The sequence below is a fragment of the Cervus elaphus genome, chromosome 14 (assembly GCF_910594005.1).
Source record: "Cervus elaphus chromosome 14, mCerEla1.1, whole genome shotgun sequence".
NCBI lineage: Eukaryota > Metazoa > Chordata > Mammalia > Artiodactyla > Cervidae > Cervus > Cervus elaphus.
In genome coordinates this window covers 7,190,885-7,217,301 of record NC_057828.1, presented here as the reverse complement: position 1 = coordinate 7,217,301, position 26,417 = coordinate 7,190,885, and the positions used below count along the sequence as shown (strand labels likewise).

Sequence of the window (26,417 nt, the reverse complement as noted above, 5' to 3'; positions counted from 1 at the left end):
TGATACACAGTTACATAGAGTTTGCAAACTTGACTCACTTGAACTTAATGAAGTTGTTGAGTATCCTGTGAAGTATTACTTCTGTTTGCCTTTTTAAATTCTTAGCTGCAAAGAGAAATAAACATATCACTCTGGATTATGAAGAAGTGGCTTCTTGGATTGTTGAGTCTAGAAATAGAGACTGCAGTGTTGTAGACAGTAAGAGAAAACATTTGATCTAGCACATGACAACTTGATCAAACTGGGGCCTCCCTTTGTTTTGTCTCAAAAAGTGTATTACTGTCTAAGTTCTAGGAAGTGGAACTGATTGTTACAGAATTGTATTGCCATATTTTAAAATAACTAGTATCTAAATAGTCAGAGGTGTTTGAAAAACTTTAGGTTGCCAGAGTGTTTCAACTGGCTCTATTTTCAGGTGCTTCTTAGTATCTTTTGAACTGTGTACCTGTACAGTTACCTGCAAAGCAAGGTGATCTTCAGGAAGATTTCATCTCTCAAGATAAAATGACCCAGAAAGTGAATTTCTTAAGAAACTAAAACTTAAAAAATAAAAAATGAAAGAAACTAAAACTTAGCTCCACTGAGAAATAAAAATCCAGCCAGCTATTCATTGAGCTGGGACAACAGACTATCTTCCACAGAAGCTACAACTAGAAAGATTTATAATAATTTATAATGATGAATAAATACAAACAATTTATAATAATATTTTGACTACTGCTTTCCCACTGAGTTCTCTAAAATCAGACTGTCAAACTCTGCTGTTTGATATTGCATCATTTAGAGTGAAACATCACACTTTTGTCAGGAAAAGCTGTCCTTTTGATGCAGAGAACTGTCCTTGATTTAAATTTTAGAGCCTCAAATAAGGGCTTCCTGGGCACAAAATTCACATCTACCTTAACTTCTTTGCCAAGAAATAGGACCCAAGGTCCACTTCACAGTCTAAACCTGATGAAGACCCCTTTTCACACTGTCCTACTGTGCTTTGAGCCCATCAAGACACTGATTCATTTAAATTTCACCTAAATTTTACCCTTCCCCAAATCCTTTTCAGTTTTCCTGTTTGGTTAGATGCTCCACACTTCTGGTGTTCCATCATCTTTATTGTAATGAGTCAGTAAATCTGACTTTCTTAGGCTACATATTTGTCCCTGATAGTTGTGTGAAGACAACTGGAAGAGTCCAGTGAAGTTTCCAAGACTTTGCTGCAGACAGGACTCTACTTGGTAATGTGCTCATCTGAGACCCCTTTAGTCTCACCTGCTTGAGGTTTACTCTTGCTAATTGCATAGTTTTTGCACTTTATTATGTTGGGAAATGTTTTCCTATATGGAGGGACTGAATATATTTTGGGAGTAAGGAATGCCATGTAACAGTTCATATTTATTCACCTGGACTGAAATACTAGCAAGTTGGTAAAAGGTTTAGGAGGGAATTATAATAACTATCTAATATATATTTGGCTCATCATTCAGAATGCCTTTATTCTTGTGCAGAAGTTAGAAATTTACTTTTCCCATTTGAAGAACTGAGAACTCTTTCCTGTAACATTCTTGATTTTTTTATTTTTTTTTAATTTTTATTTAAAATTTTTTGCTTTCTTGTATCTTGTGACTGGTTTTGAATTCTATTTAATTGTAAAAAGCAGAATGATATAAGATACAGTTAAAGCAACATTTCTTAGCCAAAAGGAACATGAAGTTCAAAGATAAGCAATTGTGAGAAATTATCCTGAATTGAATTTACGTATGTCAGCTTCTATGAACTAATTTTCTCACATCCTGAGAAAATTTGGCACATGAATAATCTTGAGAGTTAGAAAAATAGAGGCAAATGTCCTAAGTTTTAAGGGGAGAGTGGATAGTGATTGTTGATAAGCAGAAACTTTCATATTTAGCCTTGAAGGAAAGAGTGGAAACTGTCACATCAATTTTAAGGGCTGCTCTGTGGGAGAAAGTTTAGATTTAGACCATGGTAAGACCAGGAGCTAGACAAGACAATTGGTGAGTGGACTTCAGAGGCAGATCTCACCACACTGGAAACTTCCATTATGGAGTTTTCTTAGAATTAGTAGCCTTGGAAGATCATGAAAGGTCCTTAGTCAAGCCCTTACAGTACATCTGTTAATAGGATAATGTGTTTTGGGTAAGATTGGGTTAGCTCCCAGGTCCAGTAGTTCTCGTACCTGGTGGTATATCACCCTTCTCCCTGACCCCCACAGGCCACTAACCTTGGATAGGCTTTATGAGTGCTTAAGCTTAAAAAAGTGATGTTCTTGAAAAGACTAATTAAAGTAGGGAGAAATGTTAACTTTTGTGGCCACGGATTATAACTGTTTCTTGTAAAAGTGAAACTACTTTGGAAATCAGTATATTCTAAAGCAGTGGTTCTCAAGACATTTTTGATGAGGTTCCTGTAAGAAATAGGTTTGACATTGCAGTTTCGTTACATGTAAGAATACAAACACAGAAACAAGCTTCAGGCACTTGCCAGTTATTTATGTACAATTTTCTCTGATATTTTCTATTTGCTGCTTTTTCTTTTAAAGATCTAGTTACAGGGAATTCCCTGGTGGTCCAGTAGTTAAGGCTCAGTGCTCTCACCCCCTGGTGGGGGGAACTAAGATCCCCCACCTGTGTGGCAAAAAAAATAAAATGCTAGTTACACATCAGTAAGGGCTTCCCTTTGGAACAATGGACTGGTTCCAAATTGGGAAAGGAGTACATCAAGGCTGTATATTGTCACCTTGCTTATTTAACTTACATGCAGAATACATCATGCGAAGTGCCGGACTGGATGAAGCACAAGCTAGAATCAAGATTTTTGGGAGAAATAGCAATAACCTCAGATACGCAGATGACACCACCGTGATGGCAGAAAGTGAAGAGGAACTAAAGAGCCTCTTGATGAAAGTGAAAGAGAAAAATGAAAAAGTTGGCTTAAAACTCAACATTCAGAAAACTAAGATCTTGGCATCTGGTCCCATCACTTCATGGCAAATAGATGGGGAAACAATGGAAACAGTGACAGACTTTATTTTCGTGGGCTCCAAAATCACTGCAGATGGTGACTGCAGCCATGAAATTAAGACATTCCTTGGGAGAAAAGCTATGACAAGCCTAGATAGCATATTAAAAAGCAGAGACATTACTTTGCCAACAAAGGTCTGTCTAGTGAAAGCTATGGTTTTTCCGGTAGTCATGTGTGGATGTGAGAGTTGGACCATAAAGAAAGCTGAGCGCCAAAGAATTGATGCTTTTAAATTGTGGTATTGGAGAAGACTCTTGAGAGTCCCTTGGACTGCAAGGAGATCCAACCAGTCGATCTTAAAGGAAATCAGTCCTGAATGTTCATTGGAAGGACTGATGCTGAAGCGCCAAAACTTTGGCCACCTGATGTGAAGAACTGACTCATTGGAAAAGACCCTGATGCTGGGAGAGACTGAAGGCAGAAGAAGGGGACGACGGGATGAGTTGCTTGGATGGCATCACTGACTCAATGAACATAAGTCTGAGCAAGCTCCAGGTGTTGGTGATGGACAGGGAGGCCTGGCATGCTGCATTGCATGGGGTTGCAAAGAGACACGACTGAGCGACTGAACTAACTAACTAACCCAGGGAGCTCAATGGGTAAAGAACCTGTGTACAATGCAGGAGACACAGGAGTTGTGGGTTTGATCCTTGGGTCAGGGAAATCCCCTGGGGGAGGGCATGGCGACCTCTTGTCTGGAGGCTCCCATGGACACAGGAGTCAACAGAGTCGCAAAGAGTTGGACCTGACTGAAGTGATTGAGCACACTCGAAGGCGTATATCAGTAAATTGACTTCAGGACCCAATAATGGGTTGTGACTGACAGACTAAAAAACATTGTTCTAGATATTTACCACTTACATGATTAGTGAAAAAAGCTATGTTAGCTGTTTTGGGTTTCTCAAAACTCAGATTTCAAGTGCATTTTAAGTGCCTAATGAGAAACTAAATTCTAGAAAACTAGGTATTTCTTCTTCCCTGCATTGACCAGAGCAGTGTGATTTCTTCAGGGTTACAAATGGAAGGATAGTCCGCTTGAATGAGCTAAACAATGTAAGTTGTTTATAAGTTCTTTCTGGTTTTCCTTGAGAAAATGATTTTGTGCTCTTTAAGTAGTATAAAGCTTAAGGTGTCAACAATTAAATGTGTGTTTCTATTTTAAAGTTCTGCTTCCTTACCTGGAATTTGATGTGAACGTTTGTTATAGATTAGCATCAAATTTTGTGGTTTTAATTGTTTTCTCATCTGTAAGGTTAAGAGGATTAGTTGAGATCATCTCAAAGGTGTGGTAATTTTCATCTCTGAAATACTGTTCATTCCCTGATAGCTCAGCTGGTAAAAAAAAAAATCCGCCTGCAATGTGGGAGACCTGGGTTCGACCCCTGGGTTTGGAAGATTCCCTGAAGAAGGGAATCTTCAGTATTCCCTTCTTCAGTATTCTGGCCTGAAGAATTCCATGGGGTCGCGAAGAGTTGGGCATGACTGAGTGACTTTCACTTCACTTGATCTTTAGAATGTTGTTCAAATATTATTGACTTGGTCTTAGATGGTTGCTGCTATAAGAAAAAAAAGATATTTGGGGGGTAGACTCACCATTATTTAGTAGAAGGAAGTTGATGATCAAGAGAGAGGAAGAAAAAAAACCCTATTGCTTGAGTTAGCCATATTTGGTACCAAAAATGGATCTTTTCTTGTTCTTTTTCTAGCTTCCAACTTTACCTTTCATTTTTGCACTTTATACCAATGCAAAAGTGAGGACTTATCTCAGAGCCCTCTGGTGGTCATCCAGGAATTGGTTCATGTGTAACCAAGTTACCTTTAGAATCTAAATATAGTGATTATATCAGCTTTTAAAATAAGAGCAGGCACATAATTGAAGTTTTTGTGTTCCTATAGTTTCTATTTTAAACATTTGTTTTCCTTACTGGATTACAGTTCTGCTTTCTAGTGTAAATTTTTAGACTTGTTTAAATGGAACTCCATTTGATTTGAGTAATAGAAATTGATCGAACTTGAATGGTGGATTTAAAATAGCTAGTATTGCTACTTTCTCTGGCCTAAATGGTAACTGGAAACTTTATCATAGAGTTGGAAATAATGCTAAAATAGGTATTTTGACATTGCATTTTAGTGAAATGAACAACAAACTCTTGAACACGATCTTTCTAAATAATACTAGAACCAGACACAGTGTTTTTAAGAGGAGTGATTTAATCATGCTGTTCAGATAAATAGTTCAAGAGTGTTATGTATTCAGGTGGGTTCAAGATTGCAGTGGTATTCTGGATGGAACAGTTTAGTGCTTACAAGAAATAATGGCTACTGTTTATTGGATAATTGTGTGCCTGGCACTCACAGCAACCTTGAGAGACAGGTGGTGTTATTTCTGTCTTACAGGTGAGAAAATTGAAGTTCAAAGAGGGGAAGTAACTGGGAGTCACAGGATTTAAACCCAATTTTAAAAATCCATGTTTTTAACTTTTATGCTGTATTGAAAAATTTTAATTTAATTTGTTTTAATTGGAGAATCATTGCTTCCACAGTGTCTGTATTGAAATTTTGTGTTGTCCTCCCAGTTTGAGTGTTTGATGTTCATTTTGCACTGAAGGGTTGGTTTTGGCATTTGATAGTTGCTCCAGCGGTTAAGACTCCATGCTTTCAGTGGCATCATAACATGTTTGTAGTTTTTCTGTGTTGAAAATTAGGATAGAAAAAAATACATTGATACGAAATATGGGACTTCCTTGGTGGTCCAAGGAACTAAGAAAGATCCCACATGCCATGCAGCATGGCCAAACTAAGAAAAACGTACTAAATAATTTTTTGGCTGTGCCAGGTGACTTGCAAGATCTTAGTTCCTTGACTGAGTATTGAACCCTGGACCACCGCAGTGAAAGTACCAAGTCCTAAGCACTGGACTGCTAGGGAATTCCCCTTTCAAATCTCTTAAATCTAAAATAAAGTTTTTTCGTTTGGAGAAAACTGAATTTTCTTTTGTTGTTAAGGGCAGTGGGATTGAAAGTCTGATAGGTTAAAACCTCCAGTGGCACATACATCCTCCCTTCTGTTGCCCTTTCTCACCCTAATCCTTTGCGGAGGCCAAATCCATTCACTCATCAAACCTTCCTTGAATCTGATGTTGTAAGTGAAGGAGAGACAGCCTCTGTCCTCAAGAAGTTCACGTTTAATAGAGGAGACAGACATTAGTGGTTTATGTAGTATCAGTAAGGGATTAAAGGTGTTGAGAGGTGATGTTGTAGCTGATATGAATGAGACTGATACAAATAGCATTCTAAGCAAGGAAGCTGCAGGACCAAGTGGTTGGGGAAAAAAAAAAACCTGATTGGTGGAATTATGCCTCCTGGTGTTGATTGTTAAGTGGCAAGAAATGAGATCCAAAAAGACTTTAAGGAGCTGCTGCTGCTAAGTCGCTTCAGTCGTGTCCGACTCTGTGCGACCCCATAGACGGCAGCTCACCAGGCTCGCCAATCCCTGTTATTCTCTAGGCAATAACACTGGAGTGGGTTGCCATTTCCTTCTCCAATGCATGAAAGTGAAAAGTGAAAGTGAAGTCACTCAGTCGTGTCCAACTCTTAGTGACCCCATGGACTGCAGCCTACCAGGCTCCTCCCATGGGATTTTCCAGGCAAGAGTACTAGAGTTGGTTGCCATTGCCTTCTCCAGACTTTAAGGAGATTGGATGATTAACCTCTACAGTATTTTCTATAATTAAATTTCTAACAGAGCTCTTAAAATTTGGCCCTAAGAGCAAAAAGTTCAGAAAATATTTGAGTGCCTACCTGTTCTGTAGCGCAGTGTGGACAGAAGACATAATTGTTACCTTCAAAGAGCTCAAATTAGTGAAGAAAACAAATGGTACCGCAGTATATGTTAAGATGTGTGGTGCCCAAAAGGATCATTGACTACTTGAATTTGAAAAAGTCGTGTTTTTCATTAAACTTTGATAATTGTGTTTAATTTTATAGAGCAACTTTTTAGATCAATCTTGCAACTTAGGTCATCAGTTCCAACAGCTGAGGAACTGGGGCCCAGAGAGTAAGTGATTGGCCTGAAGTTCTAGAACCAGAACCTAGAAATCCTCTTGGCAGATTCTGTATTTATCACTACATAATTCCTTTCTAAGGAGTGTTTCTAGGGATACACTAGAGAAGTGTAACTATCATTAGCAAACTGTTAGAAAGTTCTTTATATTGAACCCATACTTAATCTGACCACCAAATGTAACGTGTTTTCCCTTTTGCAAGTTAAAAAAAAATCCCAATTTATTCAGTTGTTCTTCATATGAAGAAGGAAGGAGGAGAAGAAAATGTCTACCCACTGCAGTATTCTTGCCTGGAGAATCCCCACGGACAGAGGAACCTGGCGGGCTACAGTCCATGGGGTTCCAAAGAGACACAACTTAATGATTTAAGAACAACAATGATCCTTTTCCATTATGATTACTTGCCTTTATACAGTATCATAGGATATGTCTATCGATCCCTGGAAATTGTACCACATTTTAGCTGCAATTCCACCAGCATGAATACCCTAAAATTATTATACCTGCAGTTTCAGAATCTGTACATAATTATTAGAAGTTGAAGTTTAAAACTCCCCCTCCTGGACCCTTTCCCCCCTGCTTCAGCATCCCATTTCCTTGATTCTAAGTAACGCAGAAAAGGGCCATCTTTGCATTGGGTTCATAATGTTGTTTCTCATGGTATCTGTCATTAAAAATCACTATTTTGCTAGAACATGAATATTTACTAGCTCCCCCAATAGTTTTGTGTGTTTTTTTTTTTCTAAGAAAAAAAATTTTTTTTAATTGTGGTAAAGTAGCATATTTACCATCTTAACTGGTTTTTTCCCGATTCTTTTATATAATTTTATTTATTTGCTTTTGGCTGTGCCGCATCTTCATTGCTGTGTGGGCCCTTCTCCAGTTGCAGCGACCAGGAGCTACTCCCTAGTTGGGCTGCTCGGGCTTCTCACTGCAGTGGCTTCTCTGGTTGTAGATCACAGGCTCCAGGGCTCATGGGCTTCAGTAGTTGTGTTCATGGGCCCGATAATTGTGGCGCACAAACTTTGTTGCTCTGCCACATGTAGGATTTTCCTGCATCAGGGATTGAACCTAGCCTCCTGCCTCCTGTATTTAAAGGTGGATTCTGTACCACTGAGCCACCAAGAAAGCCCCATCTTAACCATTTTAAACGTACGGTTCAGTAGTTAAATACATTCACATTTTTGTGCATTCAGTCTCTAGAACTCTTGTAAAACTGAAACGATACATACCATTGACTTCTCCATCTTCCTCTACCCCACTCCTGGCAAACACCATTCTACTTTTTGTCTCTCTGCATTTGACTAGGTAATTCATGTAAGTAGAATTAATAGTCATGTTTTTTAAATTAACTTTCCTAATAGAATGGTATCTTTAATATATAAACTCAGTTTCTTAAAACATAGTTACAATATATTTTATAGTTTTGCATCTTGACTCATTGAGGCAATAAAGTCAGAAGATAATTCATTGTTGGCAGACTAAAGAAAAACAATGCAAAATTTCTTACGGGTCTTTTTCCCTCTTTAATCAAGAGTGAGTGTGTCCATAGGGCTTCCCTGGTAGCTCAGTGGTAAAAAAAAAACCTGCCTGCCAACACAGGAGGCACAGGTTTGATCCCTGATCTGGGAAGATCCCACATGCCACAGAGCAACTAAGCGTGGGGGGCCACAACTCCTGAGCCTATAGCTCTCAAGCCCATGAGCCTCGACTACCAAAGCCTGAAGGTCCTGGAGCCTGTGCGCCATAACATGAAGCCCCCACTTACCACAGGTTGAGGAAAACCTGTGCACAACGGAGACCCAGCACAGCTTGGAAGAGTGCGACTGTACCTTCTTGCACATCTAAGCCCCAAGCATGTGTTCAGAATTCACTCCTACTCTCTCATTTTTGCATATTATATAGACGTTGCACCTGTACTTGAATTCTGACTGCCCTGTTTTTGCTTTTAAATGGTGTCTTAATCTATTGTTGTGTTGTTATTTAGTCACTAAGTTGTGTCCGACTCTCTGCGACCCCATAGACTGTAGCCCACTAGGCTCCTCTGTCCATGGAATTTCCCAGGCAAGAATACTGGAGTGGGTTGCCGTTTCCTTCTCCAGGGGATCTTCCCCACCCAGGGATCGAACCCCTGTCTCCTGCATTAGCACGTGGATTCTTTACCACTGAGCAACCTGGGAAGGGTCTTAATCTATCAAACCAGGAATAGTCCTCGGCTTAGGTTTAAGTGTAGTTGGTGGTATGTTTCTCTTAGTTCTTTAAATTCATTTGTTCAATTTCCCCTTAGTTAATAGTGCATCTAAAGTTCTTCTAAATGCCAGGCTGTTTGGATACTAACATGGAAGCTCTTATATCTCTCTTAAGGGAGAAATTTTAAACTTCTAGGTTTAGAATATGAAGTAGAAAAATGGGAATTAAATTTGTTTGAGGTATTAAAGATGCTTTACCTAGGAAGAAATACTTCTAAAAGTACTTTTAAGTACTTAAAGCTGAGCGCCGAAGAATTGATGCTTTTGAACTGTGGTATTGGAGAAGACTCTTGAGAGTCCCTTGTACTGAAAGGAGATCCAACCAGTCCATCCTAAAGGAAATCAGTCCTGAATATTCATTGGAAGGACAGACTGAAGCTGAAACTCCAAAACTTTGGCCGCCTGATGCAAAGAGCTGACTCGTTGGAAAAGACCCTGATGCTGGGAAAGACTGAAGGCAGGAGGAGAAGGGGATGACAGAGGATGAGATGGTTGGATGGCATCACTGACTCAATGGACATGAGTTTGAGCAAACTCCGAGAGTTGGTGATGGACAGGGAAGGCTGGCTTGCTGCAGTCCATGGGGTCACAAAGAGTCAGACAAGACTGAGCGACTGAACTGAAAGGACTTAAAAATCATTGAGCCAAGTAGATACATAAATTTGTTTCTCTAATAAATGCTCTTTAGGGGAGTTTCCTGGTGGTATAGTGGGTAGGATTCCATCCAGGCTGTCACTGCTGTGGGAAGGGAACTGAGATCTGCAAGCTGTGAGGTGCGGCCCCCAGAATGCTCTTTAATAAAGAGCATCTTTATATATATATTTGGCTGTGCTGGATCTTAACTGCAGCATATGCAATCTAGTTCCCTGACCAGGAATGAACCTGAGTTCCCTGCATCGGGAGCACTGAGTCTTAACCACTGAACCACCAGGTAAGTCCCAAAGAATAGCTTTTGAATGAATCAGTTTCTTCCATTCCCTTCTGTGTAAAGCTTAACTTACAGTCGCCATAGTTTGTATATTATAATTAACTATTATATTTAAAAGCTAAGACACTTTGCCGTGAGAAAAAATTAGTAGTAACCTTATTTATAAGGAATATGTGTGAATAAAATAACATTTACAGTTTTGGTTTGTGTGCATATGGTATCAGACTCTGTATATAAAGAATATATGGTACTATGGCTCATTTTGCCATTCTGTGTACTCCTGGGAGGTTGTTTTGTTGGAAAGGATAGTATTTGAGCTATCCCTGAGAAGAGCATTATAAGAATTGTCATTTGAAATACTTTTGTTTTAAGCTACGCTTTCCTATAACACAATGTGACATTCTTTTGGCTGAGATGAGGGCTTTTTGAAAAATAAATTTCAGAGAGCTAGTTCTAATTCTGTTTATGAAATAGAAATGTGTGTTCTAATATCTTAGAAAAGTCCTATATTTTTACGATCTTGATTAGAGTCTTTTCTTTCTACAGAAATAGGAAGGTCGTTGATTATTCACAATTTCAGGAATCCGATGATGCTGGTAAGTTTTATGATTTCAGTAAGTAGTAAATTGAACTGATTAGTGGAAGAATACCCAGCTTATTTACACTTTTTTAATTCTTTTGAAATAATTTTTAATTTTTAGACTATTTTGACATATAAATTACATCAGTCTGTGTCACTCAAATGTTGAACCTGCATGGATTTTAATTTTTCCTTAGTAAATCATTGATAATAAGCACTTCAATAATTTTTTTTCTTACCTAGTTTTGGAGTCCAAGGTTTAAATGTGGGATAATTCTGATACATTGTTTATTAGTTAATATATCTCCTGCTATAATCACAATAAAACTCATACCTTGTAATAGGGAGCATGTATGTGTTTTGCTCTGGGAGTTGGTGATGGACAGGGAGGCCTGGCATGCTGCGATTCATGGGGTCGCAAAGAGTGGGACACGACTGAGCGACTGAACTGAACTGATGTATTTTGCATGATGAAGTAAGATGAGAGTATTTTGTGCAACACCTTTGATTTGTGAACTAACTGTAGAGAGGCTAGTGTATCATAAATCTTAGCCATAAAAGGTTTCTGTAGAATATGTCCTTACTCTAATTTTCAAGATGTGTTTACTGTTCTTTTTTCTTTATTTTTTTAATCTAATGTTACTTTATAAAGATAATATTATATGCTTTGGGGAAATGTAGGAAATGCAGCAATGTATAAAGAAGAATAAAAAAAGAACATAACTCAACTTCCCAGAGGCAATACTTGCTAAATATTTTTGTTTACTCATTTAATCCTTAGCTCAGTCCTGTTAAAATGGGGTTATAAGTATTGTTATTTCCATTTTACAGATAAGGAAACTGAGACAGAAATATTATTCAAGGTCCCTTAGCCCTCAAGTAACCTTTTTGTTTTAAAAGGCTTTTGGTCTTATTTTTTCCTTTTAAAAATATAATTGACATCTTTCTGTAGAATTTTGGATTCTGTGCCTTTCCCAACTGCCTCTGCTTAGCTTTCTTGTGTTACGAAAAGTTTATGCTTATTACTGGTTGTGTGGTATTCCATAATTTATAATTATTCAACCATTTAATAATTGCTGAAGCTTCACACTGTTCTGGATCCTCACGACTGTATATAACGGTATAGTGAACAGTTTTGGAAATAGTCGCCTTTCAAGGTTTTATGGGACTTTTTAAATTGAGGGTGTTTTCTTCAAGTGTCAGAGTGTGCTATATATAATACTTTAGCTTAAAAGTAATTTGCTTGATAACAGTAATTGTATTAGGATTGTAGAATTGTGGGTTCTTTACATTCTAAAATGCTTATAATAAAACCATGTTACTATAATAGTTTCCAAATAAATACAAAGATGTGGAAACATGTAAAAAGCTTTAGCGAATTAAAAGAGTAAAATATAAAATAAGAGATGTTTGACTGTGAGTATATTAAAGTATACACATGAGGACTAGAAAGCAATAGGCAAAAATAAAAATGATTGAGTCAAGGTGGAACTAGAGTGGAAAAGAATTTTTTTTTTTTAATGAAAGAAAATTATTTAGGAAATTCTGCCTTCTTAGCTTTTAAACAGCTTGAGAGAATTATCTCAGTAAATACTGTGGTATTTTTGATAGGTAAAAATCATAATACAGTTCATTGAATTTGAAAAATGTTATCTTCATAAATAAAATTTTATCTTCATAATCTGTTTAGATGAAGATTATGGAAGAGATTCAGGCCCTCCAGCTAAGAAAATTCGATCATCTCCCCGAGAAGCTAAAAATAAGAGGCGATCTGGAAAGAATTCACAGGAAGATAGGTAAGGCAAATTACCTATCTGTTTCTACTTACACTGCCACCACGGTAAGATGAGGGTAGTCTCTGATCTCTAAACTGGTAGAATCTTCAGTTACTTTGGGAAAGTGCCATTGCTCACTTAGTGTTGTTTTGTGTATTTCATTTTATCAAAGCATGCAGTGCTTTGATTCTAGAGGTTAGCCTCTTTAAGGTCATGGAGACTTGCTTAGACTCAACCTGGAGTCTCAAGTAAACTCCAGGAATGATAGAATGATTTTGTTGCTACCACAAACCTCTGAACAAAAGCAGAAAGATTGTTTAAGTATGTATTGATAACTTGTTGCCCAAAGTTACTATTGCCATTTTCATTGTAGAAAGAGCAAAGAATAAGTGACCTTTCCTATTCAGAAAATCACTGGCACAAATCACTGACAGAATTATAACTAAAGCTTATAGAATCTTAAGTTCCTTTGCCTGCTGAGTTTTATATAATCAGTCCTACTTTGTTTAAATAATTTAATCATTTTGAGCTGTTCCCTTTCCCTTCGTTTTATAAATGAGTTCAGATGAGTTATATTTTTAACTGTAATTGCCTCACAAGACCAGGGTACTGTAGCTTTCATCTCTGCTCTTACAGGCATACGTGTAAGCTCTCAAATTCAAGGTAGTATAACTACACCAAGACCTTCCTGATGGTGGTGGTGATGATAGTTACCATTTATGATTATTATGTGCCAGTACCTATTATGCGCTAATTTATAATCATTATCATAATGCTGACAAAACCTTTATTAGGCTAAGTAACATTAACTCAGAGGAGTCAGTGATTTATCTAAGGACCGGCAAATGAACCAACAGGTTTTAAAGCCATGTCTATTGGACTCCAAAATCCATTTTTTTAGCCATTAGACTATACCACTTCCAAACAATAGTATTAAGTATGAGCATTTCAAAGAAATGAAATGATAATTCTCATTAGCTCTTCTAAGATATTTACTTTTAAGCACTAAAATCAGTATAATAAAGCCCTGAGTAGAAGTCTTTCATTCTGAATTCACAAAAAGCTAAATTTAATACATTCACCTAGCATTTTCTGTTTGGTTGAATCACTAACCTCTAATATTTTCTTTCCTGGAGAATTTCAGAAATGTGGAAAAATTTTGAGGAAAAATAAGATAAAATTTTACTGTAGGAAGATAACTCTTCCATAGTTTCATTAATATATCTCTCTAATCCAGTTTTTTCAAATAATTTTTTTTTTATGTGGACTATTTTTAAGGTTTTTATTGAATTTGTTACAGTATTGCCTCTGTTTCATGTTTCGGTTGTTTTTTGGTCACAAGGCTTGTGTGATCGTAGCTCCCTGGCTAGGGATCAGTTCCACACCCCATGCATTGGAAAGCGAAGTCCTAACCACCGGACCGTCAGGGAAGTCCATACTCCAGTTTCATACAGCAGCCCAACTTAGAACTGTCTTTTATTGTATTTATTTTATTATATTTCCCCTAGGAATGAGCATCTTCATTGCCTGTTATCATGTCTCATCAATATAATTGATATCTAGACTACATCTTTCATTGTTGCAATCATTTGGTTTTATTACTCTCTCCTATGTGTCCAAGAATGGTTGAAATCAGTTTTTGTTGCCGTTTGTATTATCTCATATGTTTATTCCCTCAGACCAGTATTATGCTGATTTTTCTGTTGGTCTTTACTTAAAAGTTTAGCTATTACTTGACTTCACTTTAAAAGGGCTCAAGGATTAATGGCCTCTGTAAACTCAATAATAAGATAAATAGAAAAAATGATTTCATTCTTCATCATTTTAATAGACTTGTGAATTAAATGCTTATTTTGCATAAAATATTTAGATAGAACAGTCACAATTTTCAAAATTACAATATATTTAGATCAGATTGCTTAGTAAAGAAATGTGTTTGGTTTTTTTCTTTGCTTAGAAATCTTGGGCTCAATAGTTTGTCATTTGAGTGTGATCTAGATTATGGGAATACTTACCAAAAGATTTACAGAATCTGCTGTTGAAAAAAAGAAGGCCATGAAGACAATTTTATGTATGATTTTTGTTGTTGTTTGTCAGAATTTCTCATGGAATCATAAAATTTTAGCACTGAAGAGTACCAAGTGAATTGCCTAAGATCATACAGCTAATTAATTTATGACAAAGACAGAACACTAGACATCAGATTTCTAAGTTAAAATTTGTGAGGATATAAAATGTTCATTTTTGTAACATAAAAAATTATTTGATAAAATTTTCCATTTAACTTTGAAGCTCTTTAACTTTTACCCTGCAGTGATCTTTAACTCGCTTTTATTTTCTCCATGATGTAAGGCAGGCCTGTGTATTCAGATTTCTGATGTACAGCATACTGGACTCCTAAATATCAATATTAGGATATAATTAATTTATTTTCATTTGCTTTAGATAAATTTTTAGGCATATTGTAATTTATATAACTCCAGTTTCCTTTAATAATTATAAAGGTATTTGCTGCATTTATATTTGGTGCTATCCACTCATTTGCCTTCTTTACCACCGTTGCATTACATGGTTTATTTTCATTATAGTCATACTCTGTCTCTGACAACGAAGTTTTTTTCTTAGTAAATGTTCTAGTGAACCAAGGCTTATGCATAGGTGAAAAGTTTTAGCCTGTGTTGAGATACCTTCATTTTTTCTTTTGGGTCTTCAAAGGAAGCAGTATTTTCCAAAAGTGGATAAAATTGTTCTTAATCACCAGTATCTCTATGTATTAGGGAAATGATGGAAGCAATTTCCCTCCTCAGCATCTGAATTATTTTATGTATAACAGAGATTTTCTTTAGTATTCTTCTCCAGTCAGATTTCTAGAGATTTATGTTCACTTGGATTTTGATCTAAGACTTTTAAACTTTTCCCCCTTTTTCTTATAGTGAGGACTCAGAAGAAAAAGATGTGAAGACTAAGAAGGATGATTCTCATTCAGCAGGTAGTAAACAATTTTTAATGTAGTAGCTGTAATTCTATTTATATATTTATTTATTGAACATTTTAATAAATGGTTTCATAATAATGCCAGGCTCTGTGGTAAATACCACATTATAAACAGTGTTTCCATCTTCTAACAGCTCACAATGATTCTCAGTCCTAGTGACTTATTACAGTTTCCTATGAAAGTTTTTTTTTTTTTTTAAGAATACTTATGTCCATCCCATCCCAGGACTTTGATTCAGTAGGTCTAGGTGGGATGTTGGGACTTTGTTTTTTAAAAGCATTTACAGATTATTCTCATGCATAATTGAAATTGTGCATAATCGAACTTGAAAACCACTTACATGAACAAATAAAAGATATCAAACTATATAGAATATATATAATACTAAGTGAAATCAAGGTATAAAATACAGGAAGTGATGACTCTGGGTTGAAAAGCAAACAATGATTAGTTTTAGTTTGACTTTTTAGCTGTGAAGAGGTCCTTTGAAACAGTAGCCACAGAAAAAGCTTTTTTGTAAGAGTTTTAACTTAAAAGAATCAATTGAAGAGACTCTGACTAGATTAAATGTTAAATCCTGATTATTTGTGGTTGGTATTTATTTTTAAAAATTTAACTTGTTCAAGAATTGAGAGTTCCATCTCACTCCCATCCACTTTAGTCTTGGTCTACGTCCCCATGCTGTTTAGGTAAGATGTGAAGGGTAGACAAAGTTCTACTGCATTCGCTCTACTGAGCTATCTTTTCCTAATCATGGGCTGGGCTTGGTCTTGGCTGCTGCGCAGGCTTTTCCCTGGATGCGGCGAGCCGCCCTATCTCTGCACGGCTTCCATTTCTGTGGCGTCTCTTGTTGCCAAGCGCGGGTACCAGGGCACACAGACCGAAGTTACGGCCCCGGGCTCTGAAGCTCAGGCTCAAGGGTTGTGGTGCAGGGGCTCAGTTGCTCTTCAGCACGTGGGACCTTCCCGGATCAGGGATCAAACCCGTGTCCCCGGTATTGGCAGATGGATCCACTGAGTCACCAGGAGAGCACTCCTCTGAGCTGTTTCGCTTTCACTTGTTCAAGTCTGCTAAATGATTGTCTGAAAAGAAATTGTATTAACTTTTTGCACTATCTAGCTAGTAATGTTGTGATAATGTAACATACACTTTTACTCCTTTACCTTGTAAACCCTAATTTGAATCTCTCATGTTTATAAGCATTTGAGCACTTCAAGATGAATAACTCTGTACTAATGTTCAGCATACCTCCTACCAAGTGGGTTTAGTTTTGAGTCTGCCAAAATCAGCTCTGTTCTTGTGTCTGTTGTCTTCAGGTGAAGTTTGGTAGTGGAAGTGATGACTTGAACACTGACCATAGCAAGGCTTATAAGATTCTAGTGTTTCCAAAAGAGTAACAGCTAAACCTTGACAGGAGAAGGGCTGTAGGTGAAACTAATACAAATATAACTTGGTCTAGAGGCAGTAGGCTGGCATCCTGCCCTTTAAGTCAGATTTATGCAAGACCACAACTGTGTGCTAAAAAGGTTTTAATTAATAAACTGTAGTATATGAGAGTAATTTTTTTATTATAAAATTGTATTAAGATCTGATTGATCTAAATGTGTGTTTTGAAGATTTCCCTCCGTCTCCCTTAAAATGAAATGGCCACACCTCATTCGTTGAAAAGGATAGTAGTTTGGCATTATTTTTAGTTCTGTATGTTTTGTATTGTAGAATGGATATATTGGAAAACAGTCATCCCCTGTTCTACTATTTAGAATATTTTTTCTAACTTTAGTTTCTAAAAACTGTGTAGATAGGTTTGAATGTAATTGAGAATTTTAGGGTACAGCAATAATGTAAGTTTAAAGCATGTTATAGGAAGCATGTATTCATACCTAAATTCAGCTTTATTGTTACTTAAAACTACATGCCTAGGTTATTTCATATGTAATAGTGGGTGAAAGTGAAAGTCACTCAGTCATGTCTGACTGTTTGCAACTCTTTCTCTGACTCAGTCCATGGAATTCTCCAGGCAAGAATACTGGAGTGGGTAGCCTTTCTCCAGCGGATCTTCCCGACTCAGGAATCAAACTGGTGTCTCCTGCATTGCAGGCAGATTCTTTACCAACTGAGCTATCAGGGAAGCCCATAATAATGCATGCATAGCCTTATTCAAGTTCATTCTTTGAATTTTACCTCTCTTTTTGCATATTTTGTAGACATTTTTAGGAATAGAACTTTCCCTTTCTGAATGAAATAAAGCTGCAGTTTATATCTTACATTGCCTTTTCCAGTCATCTGTCAAACCCATAACTCTTTGATCATTGCATTATAACTTTGATATTGCAGAGGACAGTGAAGATGAAAAAGAAGATCATAAAAATGTGCGCCAGCAACGGCAGGCAGCCTCTAAAGCAGCCTCTAAACAGAGGGAGATGCTCATGGAAGATGTGGGCAGTGAAGAAGAGCAAGAAGAGGAGGATGAGACGCCATTCCAGGAGAGTGCGTAACATGCCTTGCATCTTGGTCATGGTTGTAGTTTGTGACCTCAGTTTTACTTCAGCAATATTTTGGATGCTCAGTGTTAAAATCAGCCCCTTAAATTAGATACTGAGTGTTATTAGAGATGATTGTTTTTATATCTATTTATATTTTAAAAGACTCAGAGATTCTCATGATTATTATCTGATTAAGTTCGTCAAATAAATACTCAAGTACTGATTAAATACTCAAATAGTGATTAAGTACACCATTCATTCTCATATACTGAATGAACCATTGTTAGAATAACAGTTACCTGGTGGGTACTGTGATTAAGATCTGTATTTTGTCCTAGTGGAGAAAGGTGTAGACCTCTCCTTGCAAAAAAGGTGTTAAAAGAATTTAGATGTTTCACAGGTTACTCAGATTAATTAATTATATGTATATTTGCTTTGTATGTAGGTTTCTTACTTTGTTTAATGTTGGGCCAAAGACACCAAATCAGTTCACTTTCATTTCCCTGGTCTTATCAGGACTATATGGAAAATATAGAACTACCAAGAGTTATTTGATGGCTTCAGTTTTTATCCACATTAAGCCTAGTCTCTTCCTGTTTTCTGCCTACTCTTCAAACAAGTCAGTCATATAACCCTCATGTGCATGTTAAACCATTTTACAGGTGGGGCCAATGACAGCTCCAACCGAATTGGTAGTACAGCTGCAAATAGAACCAAAGAGTGTCTGACTTCCAAATCCCATCTCCCATTCTTAGCACTCTCTCCCTTTGTTCACTTGGAAGGATGTATACATTAAGTTGGACGTTGAAATTCTTCTTTCCTCTCAGAAGATTCCGGCAGTGATGAGGATTTCCTAGTGGAAGACGATGATGATAGTGACTATGGCAGTTCAAAAAAGAAAAACAAAAAGATGGTTAAGAAGTCGAAGCCTGAGAGAAAAGAAAAGAAAATGCCGAAGCCCAGGCTAAAGGCCACAGGTGAGCTCTGCAGAAGTCAGGTTAAGTCACCAGTAAACGTTCTCTACAGAAATCCTTCAGTAGGACTTGATAGTGGTCACACAACAAAAACTAAAGGATCCTATCTTCTGTACCTGGAAGTATCACTTATTTATTATTAAGGACTCCAGCCCCTCCAGGAGTTTGGTGGCTTGGCCCTGTTCTTCAACTAGTGCTGTACAGAAGGCAAGATTTGGGAATAACCTATTAACACTGCACCAACTTAGCTATTCGGAAAAGGCAATGGCACCCCACTCCAGTACTCTTGCCTGGAAAATCCCATGGACGGAGGCGCCTGGCGGGCTGCCATCTGTGGGGTCACACAGAGTTGGACATGACTGAAGTGACTTAGCAGCAGCAGCTGAGCTATTGACTGCCTTTTTCCCCACTGATACCACAGTCCCAGCAGCTCCTAAAGACTTAAAGTTGTGAAAATGCACACCTACAGTAGGACATTGAGGTGTTCTGATTTGTACAAAGAGTGAAATCACTCGACAGCATAGGCTCATTTTCTTTGGGCCCTTGTGGTTTCTGTCAGATATTCTTCTGGGTGAAGCTAGTTTGTCATTAAATCAGAAAGCTGGATTTGCTTTTTTTTTTTTTTATTCTGGCAAAGTGAAAGTGAAGTTGCTCAGTTGTGTCCGACTCTTTGCAACCCCATGGGCTGTAGCCCACCAGGCTCCTCCGTCCATGGGATTTTCCAGGCAAGAATACTGGAGTGGGTTGCCATTTCCTTCTTATTCTAGCAAATAGAACTTTTATTCATCATGTCTTACTGTTTGGTAATGATGGAAGTATTAAAAGTTACTTGATGGGGACTACCCTGACCCTCCAGTGGTTAAGACTCCGAGCTTCCAGTGCAGTGGGCACCAGTTCTATCCCTGGTGAGGGAACGAAGACCCCACATGCAGCATGGCCAAAAAATGTAAAAAAACAGGTATTTGGTGGCTTTCTAGTCCGTTAAGTTGCATCCCCTCTTCTTCACTCAAGTTTTAAACATAAACAACTTACAGTTTTGCAAGCCACCAAGGATATTATGTAGTTTCTTTATTTACAAACATTACTATTAACATAGTAATGTTGGCTGAAAGTGTTGGAAAACCAAGTACCCACCTTCATTTTCAGTAGGTCGGGGTGTCATCTTTATGATTTTTTTTCTTACAGATTGTTCTGTAGCTGATTTTTGTTAAAAACGTTGGACGTTTCTTCCCTTCCGCAAGTTTGTATTTTTCTTCTTTCAGTGACACCAAGTCCTGTGAAAGGCAAGGGGAAAGTGGGTCGCCCCACAGCTTCAAAGGCATCAAAGGAAAAGACTCCTTCTCCCAAAGAAGAAGATGAGGAACCAGAAAGCCCGCTGGAGAAGAAAACGTCTTCAAGTCCCCCGCCTGAGAAATCCGGGGATGAAGGGTCTGAAGAGGAAGCCCAGTCTGGGGAAGATTAAAAGTGATGATGGTCTGGGGAGAGATTTTATTTAAAAAGCAAAAAAAAAAAAGAGAAAAAAGGAAAAAAGAAAAAAAAAGAGGGAAAAAAAAGAAAAGCTACTTAAGATAGAATATGGTTTTGGCTATGGCTTGACTCATGGGCTTTCAATGCTTTTTTTCCCTTTTGTTGAAAATAACATTTTCTTCTTTTCTTCTTCTTTTTCTTCTTCTTTTTTTTTTTTTTTAAAGAAAAGCATTGTATGTTTAATTTACCTTTTTTGTCTATTGGTCTCTTCGTCATGACCCCCTCTTTCCGCCCCCCTCCCCTTTTCCCAATGAAAGCCATGTTAAATTAATCACTGGATTGACTGCTTCATCTTTTTATTTTCAATGGAGGGTATGCCACAGTTGTAAAGCAATAAGATTTGAGGTAAACGCTATGAAAATTTTGCTTTTTGCTAAATGGTAGCAAGTTGAACAGTAATCAAAAAATGTAGAAGGTTTTAGTTAAAAGTTATTGCTTCTTTCTCTACCTGAATTAAAAGAAAAATCAATTGTCATCTAATACAAGTTTATATTCTATATACAAAAATATGGATGTCTAAAAAATCATGATGTTAAACTTCCACTGATGGGGCAGGTAGGAGAGAAAGATGAATTCTGAACTGCTACTAAAGGTATTCATGTTTTTTACTGTGGGGCAAGGCAGGGAATTGAGGTTTCCTGACCCTGTTTGAGGATATAGGTTTGCTTGATTTTAGTCTCATCACTTGTTATCTCTAGGAGACTCGGAGCCAGTGATCCTTTTATTCAGCTACAGTCTTTAAAGAACTTAAAAAAAGCAAGGGCCGCCAAAACTTAAATCTTTCTTGATTTCCTATTTCATTCTCTAACAGTTCATGTTTTTAAATATATATATGTATGTATCCTGTTTCTTGGATAAAAAATTTTACCAAGGATCAAAAGAAAAAACCCTAAGATTAAAATGGGGATATCTATATATCACAATGGATTTCTTCTCAAACTGACAATGTTTAGGTTTTAAGCAAAATAAAGTGCCAGTTAATGTGAAACTCAATCACAAAGACTTGAGATTTTTGCTTTATGAAAACAGAGAGTTGAAATTCTTCTGCACCATAAATGTGCACTCAGAGTCCATGAACCATGCTCTGCTTTTGTTGAGGGATAGAGAGTTTTCCTGTCAGACCCGTCCTTCTCATCTCTTGGTAGAAACACGTGGAGCGCCTCTCTTGGCTTCCTGCTAGTGCACAGGGCACCCCTGCATAGCCCGCTCGCAGCGCCCACCGCCCTGCTCCAGAGCATGGTTTCTCCTGGTTCTGTTCTTCACTTCTAATCCTGTACTTGATGGGAGCATGGGACATGCTGCTCCGACACTGCTCAGTTAGCGTTTGTCTTTATACCGGTGCCCTTGCTGACCGCATGTCACTTACAGCCGCAGTTTACGGGGCTCTGCAGAGCTGGAGAAACCGTGCGTTCAGGAGGCCTGTGTGCAGTGGGTAACAGGCCAGTTACACGCCTATGAAGGCAGTCAGGGGACAGACCTGTCGGCTTGCTTCTCCACGTTCTGATGCCATGAGCTAGTGGGAACAAGGTTTAGGAGGGGGTCTTAGTGTGCTAATGGGCTTCCCAGGTGGCTCAGTGGGTGAAGAAACTGCCTACTGTGCAGGAGACGCCAGAGATGGGTTCGATTCCTGGGTTGGGAAGATCCCCTGGAGAAGGGCATGGCAACCCACTCCAATATTTTTGCCTGGAGAGTCCCGTGGACGGAGGAGCCTGGCGGGCTGTGGTCTATAGCGTCACAAAGAGTCAGACAGGACTGAAGCAGCTTTTAGCACAGGACACAGTGTGCTAATAAATTGAAAAATTAGTGAAATTTAACATCTGCCTTTGTATCTAGATTTGCTTCCTCAGTATTTACTAATGCAGTTTTCTTTCTATCTACTGTTATAGCATGTTTTTCTCTCAAACAACCTGGCTTTCCTACAGATGTTCATAGAAAAAAGGTTATTTAAGGAATATTTTTAGGACACTGTAAGGAATATCCTTACTCTGATTTTTTTTTTTTTTTTTTAAAGAAAGCACCAGTGGCAGAGAGTCATTTCACTGTTGCACTGTGGGGATTAAAGAAGGAATTTGGAGATTTTAGTACTCAGCCAAATATGTAAAACTTGAACATAAGTAGCAATTGGACTATTATCTTTCATGATGGTTGACTTTACAGTTGTGAGCTTTGTAATGAGGTGTTAAAGATTATTCTGTTTGCTTTATTGGTTTGTTCAGGTATTTTAACAAGAAGGTTTGTGTTCACATGTTTTTTAAAAACCTATCAGTGTTTCCACCATGCACTTCTGTTTTTAGGGGTTTATAACTTTAAGTCTTAACATTCCTAGTAACGTGTGCTTTCCTCGCAAAGACTAGGGGAAGGGTCTTTTAAAACTTTAGCCTTAGTATTTTATGTAACAGTCTCTTTAATATATTAATCTGCACTAACGTTTCTGTGATATATGCACATCCTTTAGAGTAATCACATCCTCTAGGTTATTTGTGTGCATTTGGTTGGGCTTTTTGTTTGGGATCCCTTTTTTAAAGGTTAATTCATGAGATTAAAAAATGTATATTTCTAATAGACTGGACAAAAGGATCTGTGTCCCAAGAGAGACAGGCTCTGAATGACCTTTGTTTTCTCCAGTTTTTGCTGATGATTTAAGACACTCTGGTCTTCCCCTCAAATCATGCATGCAAATAGGACAGCTGGGGTGTCTCAACTGGAAACAGGTGCTCAATGGTCAGGCTGACAGTGATGTCGGGACAGGTTTCGGGCGACAGGCTGCTAGTGCTGCCGTTGGCACCCCCTTGGTTGAACACCCCCTTTCTCTGGAGTGCCTCTAGGGGGTGGCGGCAGTGCTCACTGTCTTGTTTGCAGCTGCTCAGGAAGTGGGACATTGACTTTGAAAGTGCTTGTTTGCGTTCTCTCAGTTCTCTGTTAGCGGTTAGGTTTACCTCTGGAACATGGATTCGGCAGCTACGCTGACTGACACTACATTCTAGTTCTTCAGACTCTTTTCTCAGACTTCCCTCCCCAACACACACACACACAGAGCTAGGTAGCCTGTACCTTTTATACCTGTTGTAGCCTGCTGCTGCTCTTCGCCTTTCCCACCTCAGACTGGAATCAATGGAGTGGGCTCGAAGGATACATGTTAGTTTTCATAAGGGTAGCTTTCCCCTACGTTGTAAAACATTTCTGCCTCATATCTCTGCTCCCTATTGAATCCAGGTAGGAAAATTAATGGGTGTTTTCCTCCTTTAGGGAGGTAGTGAGTGGAAATCTTTGAATCTTTGAAGAATAGTAGTTGATTTCCCATTATGGAGCTTTTGATAACCTTTTTTGTTTTTTCTCATAACTGGTTTGTTCCAGGTTCAGCCCTCAAAATCAGTTCAATACTTATTCTTGGTACTGGTTCAAACAGCATTTTCTTACAGGTAACTAATCAAGAGTGGAATTTGAGGTTAACAGTCCAGTAAAGTTTTTGACATTCTTACAGTATGATCAACTGAATTGAACTTGCCACTTCTTTTGAGGCTAGTTTTTTGGGGTTTGTTTGTTACATACATTGAAGTGACAGTGGGTTTAGAGTCCTTATTGGGGGAAGGGAATAGTGCTTGTTTTTCCTTTTCCCTTTCTCTAGGAGATGCTTTGAGGGTGTCAGAAAAGCAGGAGCAGAAATTAATTCCAGGAGCTACAGGGAAAGCTTTATAAAAGGTCATGTGACCGTTGTGGCTTTTATGAAGAAAGGGAGTTTTGATTTGAACACTTCTTTCTGTGCCTGCATCACCAGTAGCTATGCCTAGAAGAAGCTGTCACCTTAGGAGTTTGGAAAGGCAGAAGCCTGGCCTCCGGTTTTTATGACATTCAGATAGAACAAGCAATATTCATTTTCTGTCAAGGGATAGCTCGAGGTTAGAGAGTTGTCCTTTTCTCTGTGCATGGAGCTGGGTTTATTTGAAAAGGGAGTTAGTTTATTTGAATATTGGGACGTCAAACTACTTAAAGCCAAATTTCAATCTGCAACCCATTTTCCCTTTTTCTTGAGATAAGCTTGATACAAAATGAGTTTTCTTGACTCCCAAATCCCTAAGTTACACTTTTTTCTCAAAGCCTGATTCAAAATTCACAGTGGTGCTTTCTGTGTATTAACCACTATTGGAAAAAACCCTGTATACCTGCCCGTGGCCATGCCATGGAGTGACTGGGCCGGTGACATCTGAACGGCGTGCTTCGTGTGGCTGGTGGGACGCCACCATTGTGCAGACACTTTGTACATCGGGGTGAAGGGAGGGTTTTCTAGGTTATAGGGGGAGGGTAAAATTGGGATTTTTTCTGTTGTTCCTTTTTTGATGGGATGTAGGGGTACAGTACTCAATTTATGCCCTAAATAACTTGTATAAAAATCCCTGACGTATTGTGTGGGTGTGTGTGTGAGTGTGTGTTTGTTATATGTCTGGCAATTAAATCTTTGTCTTCTGGAAATTAGCAAATTCTTTTTTTTTCTCCAGAAGTATTTGTTACAAGATTTGTAAATAAGAGCTCTACTTAGTTTGTTTACCAAGAACATGTTGCAGCAAACCTTTTACACCTAATTCCCGCAAGGTTGAAGTAACGACTTTTAAGATTTGCCAGGTTAAGCAGCAGCCAGGTTCTGAGTCATTTTTGGCCTTGATTCATCTTTCAGACTTCATTTTGCCAGCTCTAAAATACCCAGTCTTCCTTAATTGTAGTCCTTAACCTTTTATGTTCTAGAAGCAGGAAGGGTGAAAGAGAAGAACCTACTTAAATGTACTTAATTGCCCATGGGCTGAGACCCGGGCATCCCTAAAGACTGTAATGTTGCTAGGTACACGTGGTCAGACACCAGAGGGCTGGGCATCCTTGCAACACCTTAACAGTGCCGATACCTGCAGCATGGTACCAAGGAAGTGAAAAGTTTGAATGTAACCACTTTATTTAAAAGGTTTTTCTTTTAACTTAAATGAAATGGGGGTTGAAGTGAACATGATTTTGTTGACCATGTCCGTGAATTCTAGATGCAACATGCATTGGTAGACTTGTGCGATGGTCTTTTGTGATCCTTAATTTTTACATACCCCAGTCTCTGTATGTATCTGCATAAACAAAGATAAACAAACTCCTGCTCTCTTTTCCTGAAGGGTCTCCAGGACCGCGTGTCTATTCTGAGCTCTGCTTTCAGTATGTGTGTCCTCTGCTTGTATTTTGTATTAAAAAATAAGAAAAAGAACACTTTATTGTTGAGCATGTTGGCATTGTCCCTTTTATTTGTTTTCTCTTTTTGGGACATACGAAGCAAGTTATTCTTTTTCTGTATCTTTTTTTCTTTTGTAAACTTTTTTTTGTTTTGTTTTAAAATGGCTTTATAAAAGGGCTTTTGTAACCCAGATGCGTGCTCTGTGTACTTCTTGTAATACTCAAGCAAATACACTGATTTACTATACAACTGGGCACCTTGGCCTGTCACCTCCCAGTCTAATTTGACTTTAGGGGGAAACTGCTAGATGAATGAATTCTTTAGAAATTAGCAGTGACCGTCACTGTTGTTGGTAACAGGAAAAGCATGTTTTGTCTTAACTAGGACTAGAGTTAGGAATCAAGGAACAGACTCATTAGCTGTTAATTACTCAAGGGAGCACGAGGCTGGGTGCACGAGGAGCCCTAGTCAGTGTTTTTCTCACGTTCGTGTCCAGGTTATGCAGTCTTACGAGGGCAAAATTCTTCCAACAATCATACGTAATGAAGAGTAATGTTTATACATGTAAAATAGACATTTGCATTCAATTTCAAACACCCGTAAAAATTAC

The 26,417-nt window shown here is 38.1% G+C and overlaps 1 protein-coding gene across 2 annotated transcripts in view; it reads left to right on the top strand.

The window, feature by feature from the left end:
• Nucleotides 1-25,997, top strand: part of NUCKS1 (nuclear casein kinase and cyclin dependent kinase substrate 1) — a 32,434-nt gene extending 6,437 nt beyond the window's left edge. Inside the window, exons 2-7 of one of the 2 annotated variants that reach the window (XM_043923133.1) lie at nucleotides 10,820-10,869; nucleotides 12,544-12,649; nucleotides 15,562-15,617; nucleotides 17,958-18,110; nucleotides 18,937-19,083; nucleotides 20,343-25,997. In XM_043923133.1, coding sequence (XP_043779068.1) covers nucleotides 10,820-10,869; nucleotides 12,544-12,649; nucleotides 15,562-15,617; nucleotides 17,958-18,110; nucleotides 18,937-19,083; nucleotides 20,343-20,542 — 712 coding nt within the window. In that variant the 3' untranslated portion in view covers nucleotides 20,543-25,997. Of the gene's footprint in view, nucleotides 1-10,819; nucleotides 10,870-12,543; nucleotides 12,650-15,561; nucleotides 15,618-17,957; nucleotides 18,111-18,933; nucleotides 19,084-20,342 lie in introns of both variants that reach the window. The other variant, XM_043923132.1, reaches the window with a different exon arrangement.
• Nucleotides 25,998-26,417: the final 420 nt, after the last annotated feature.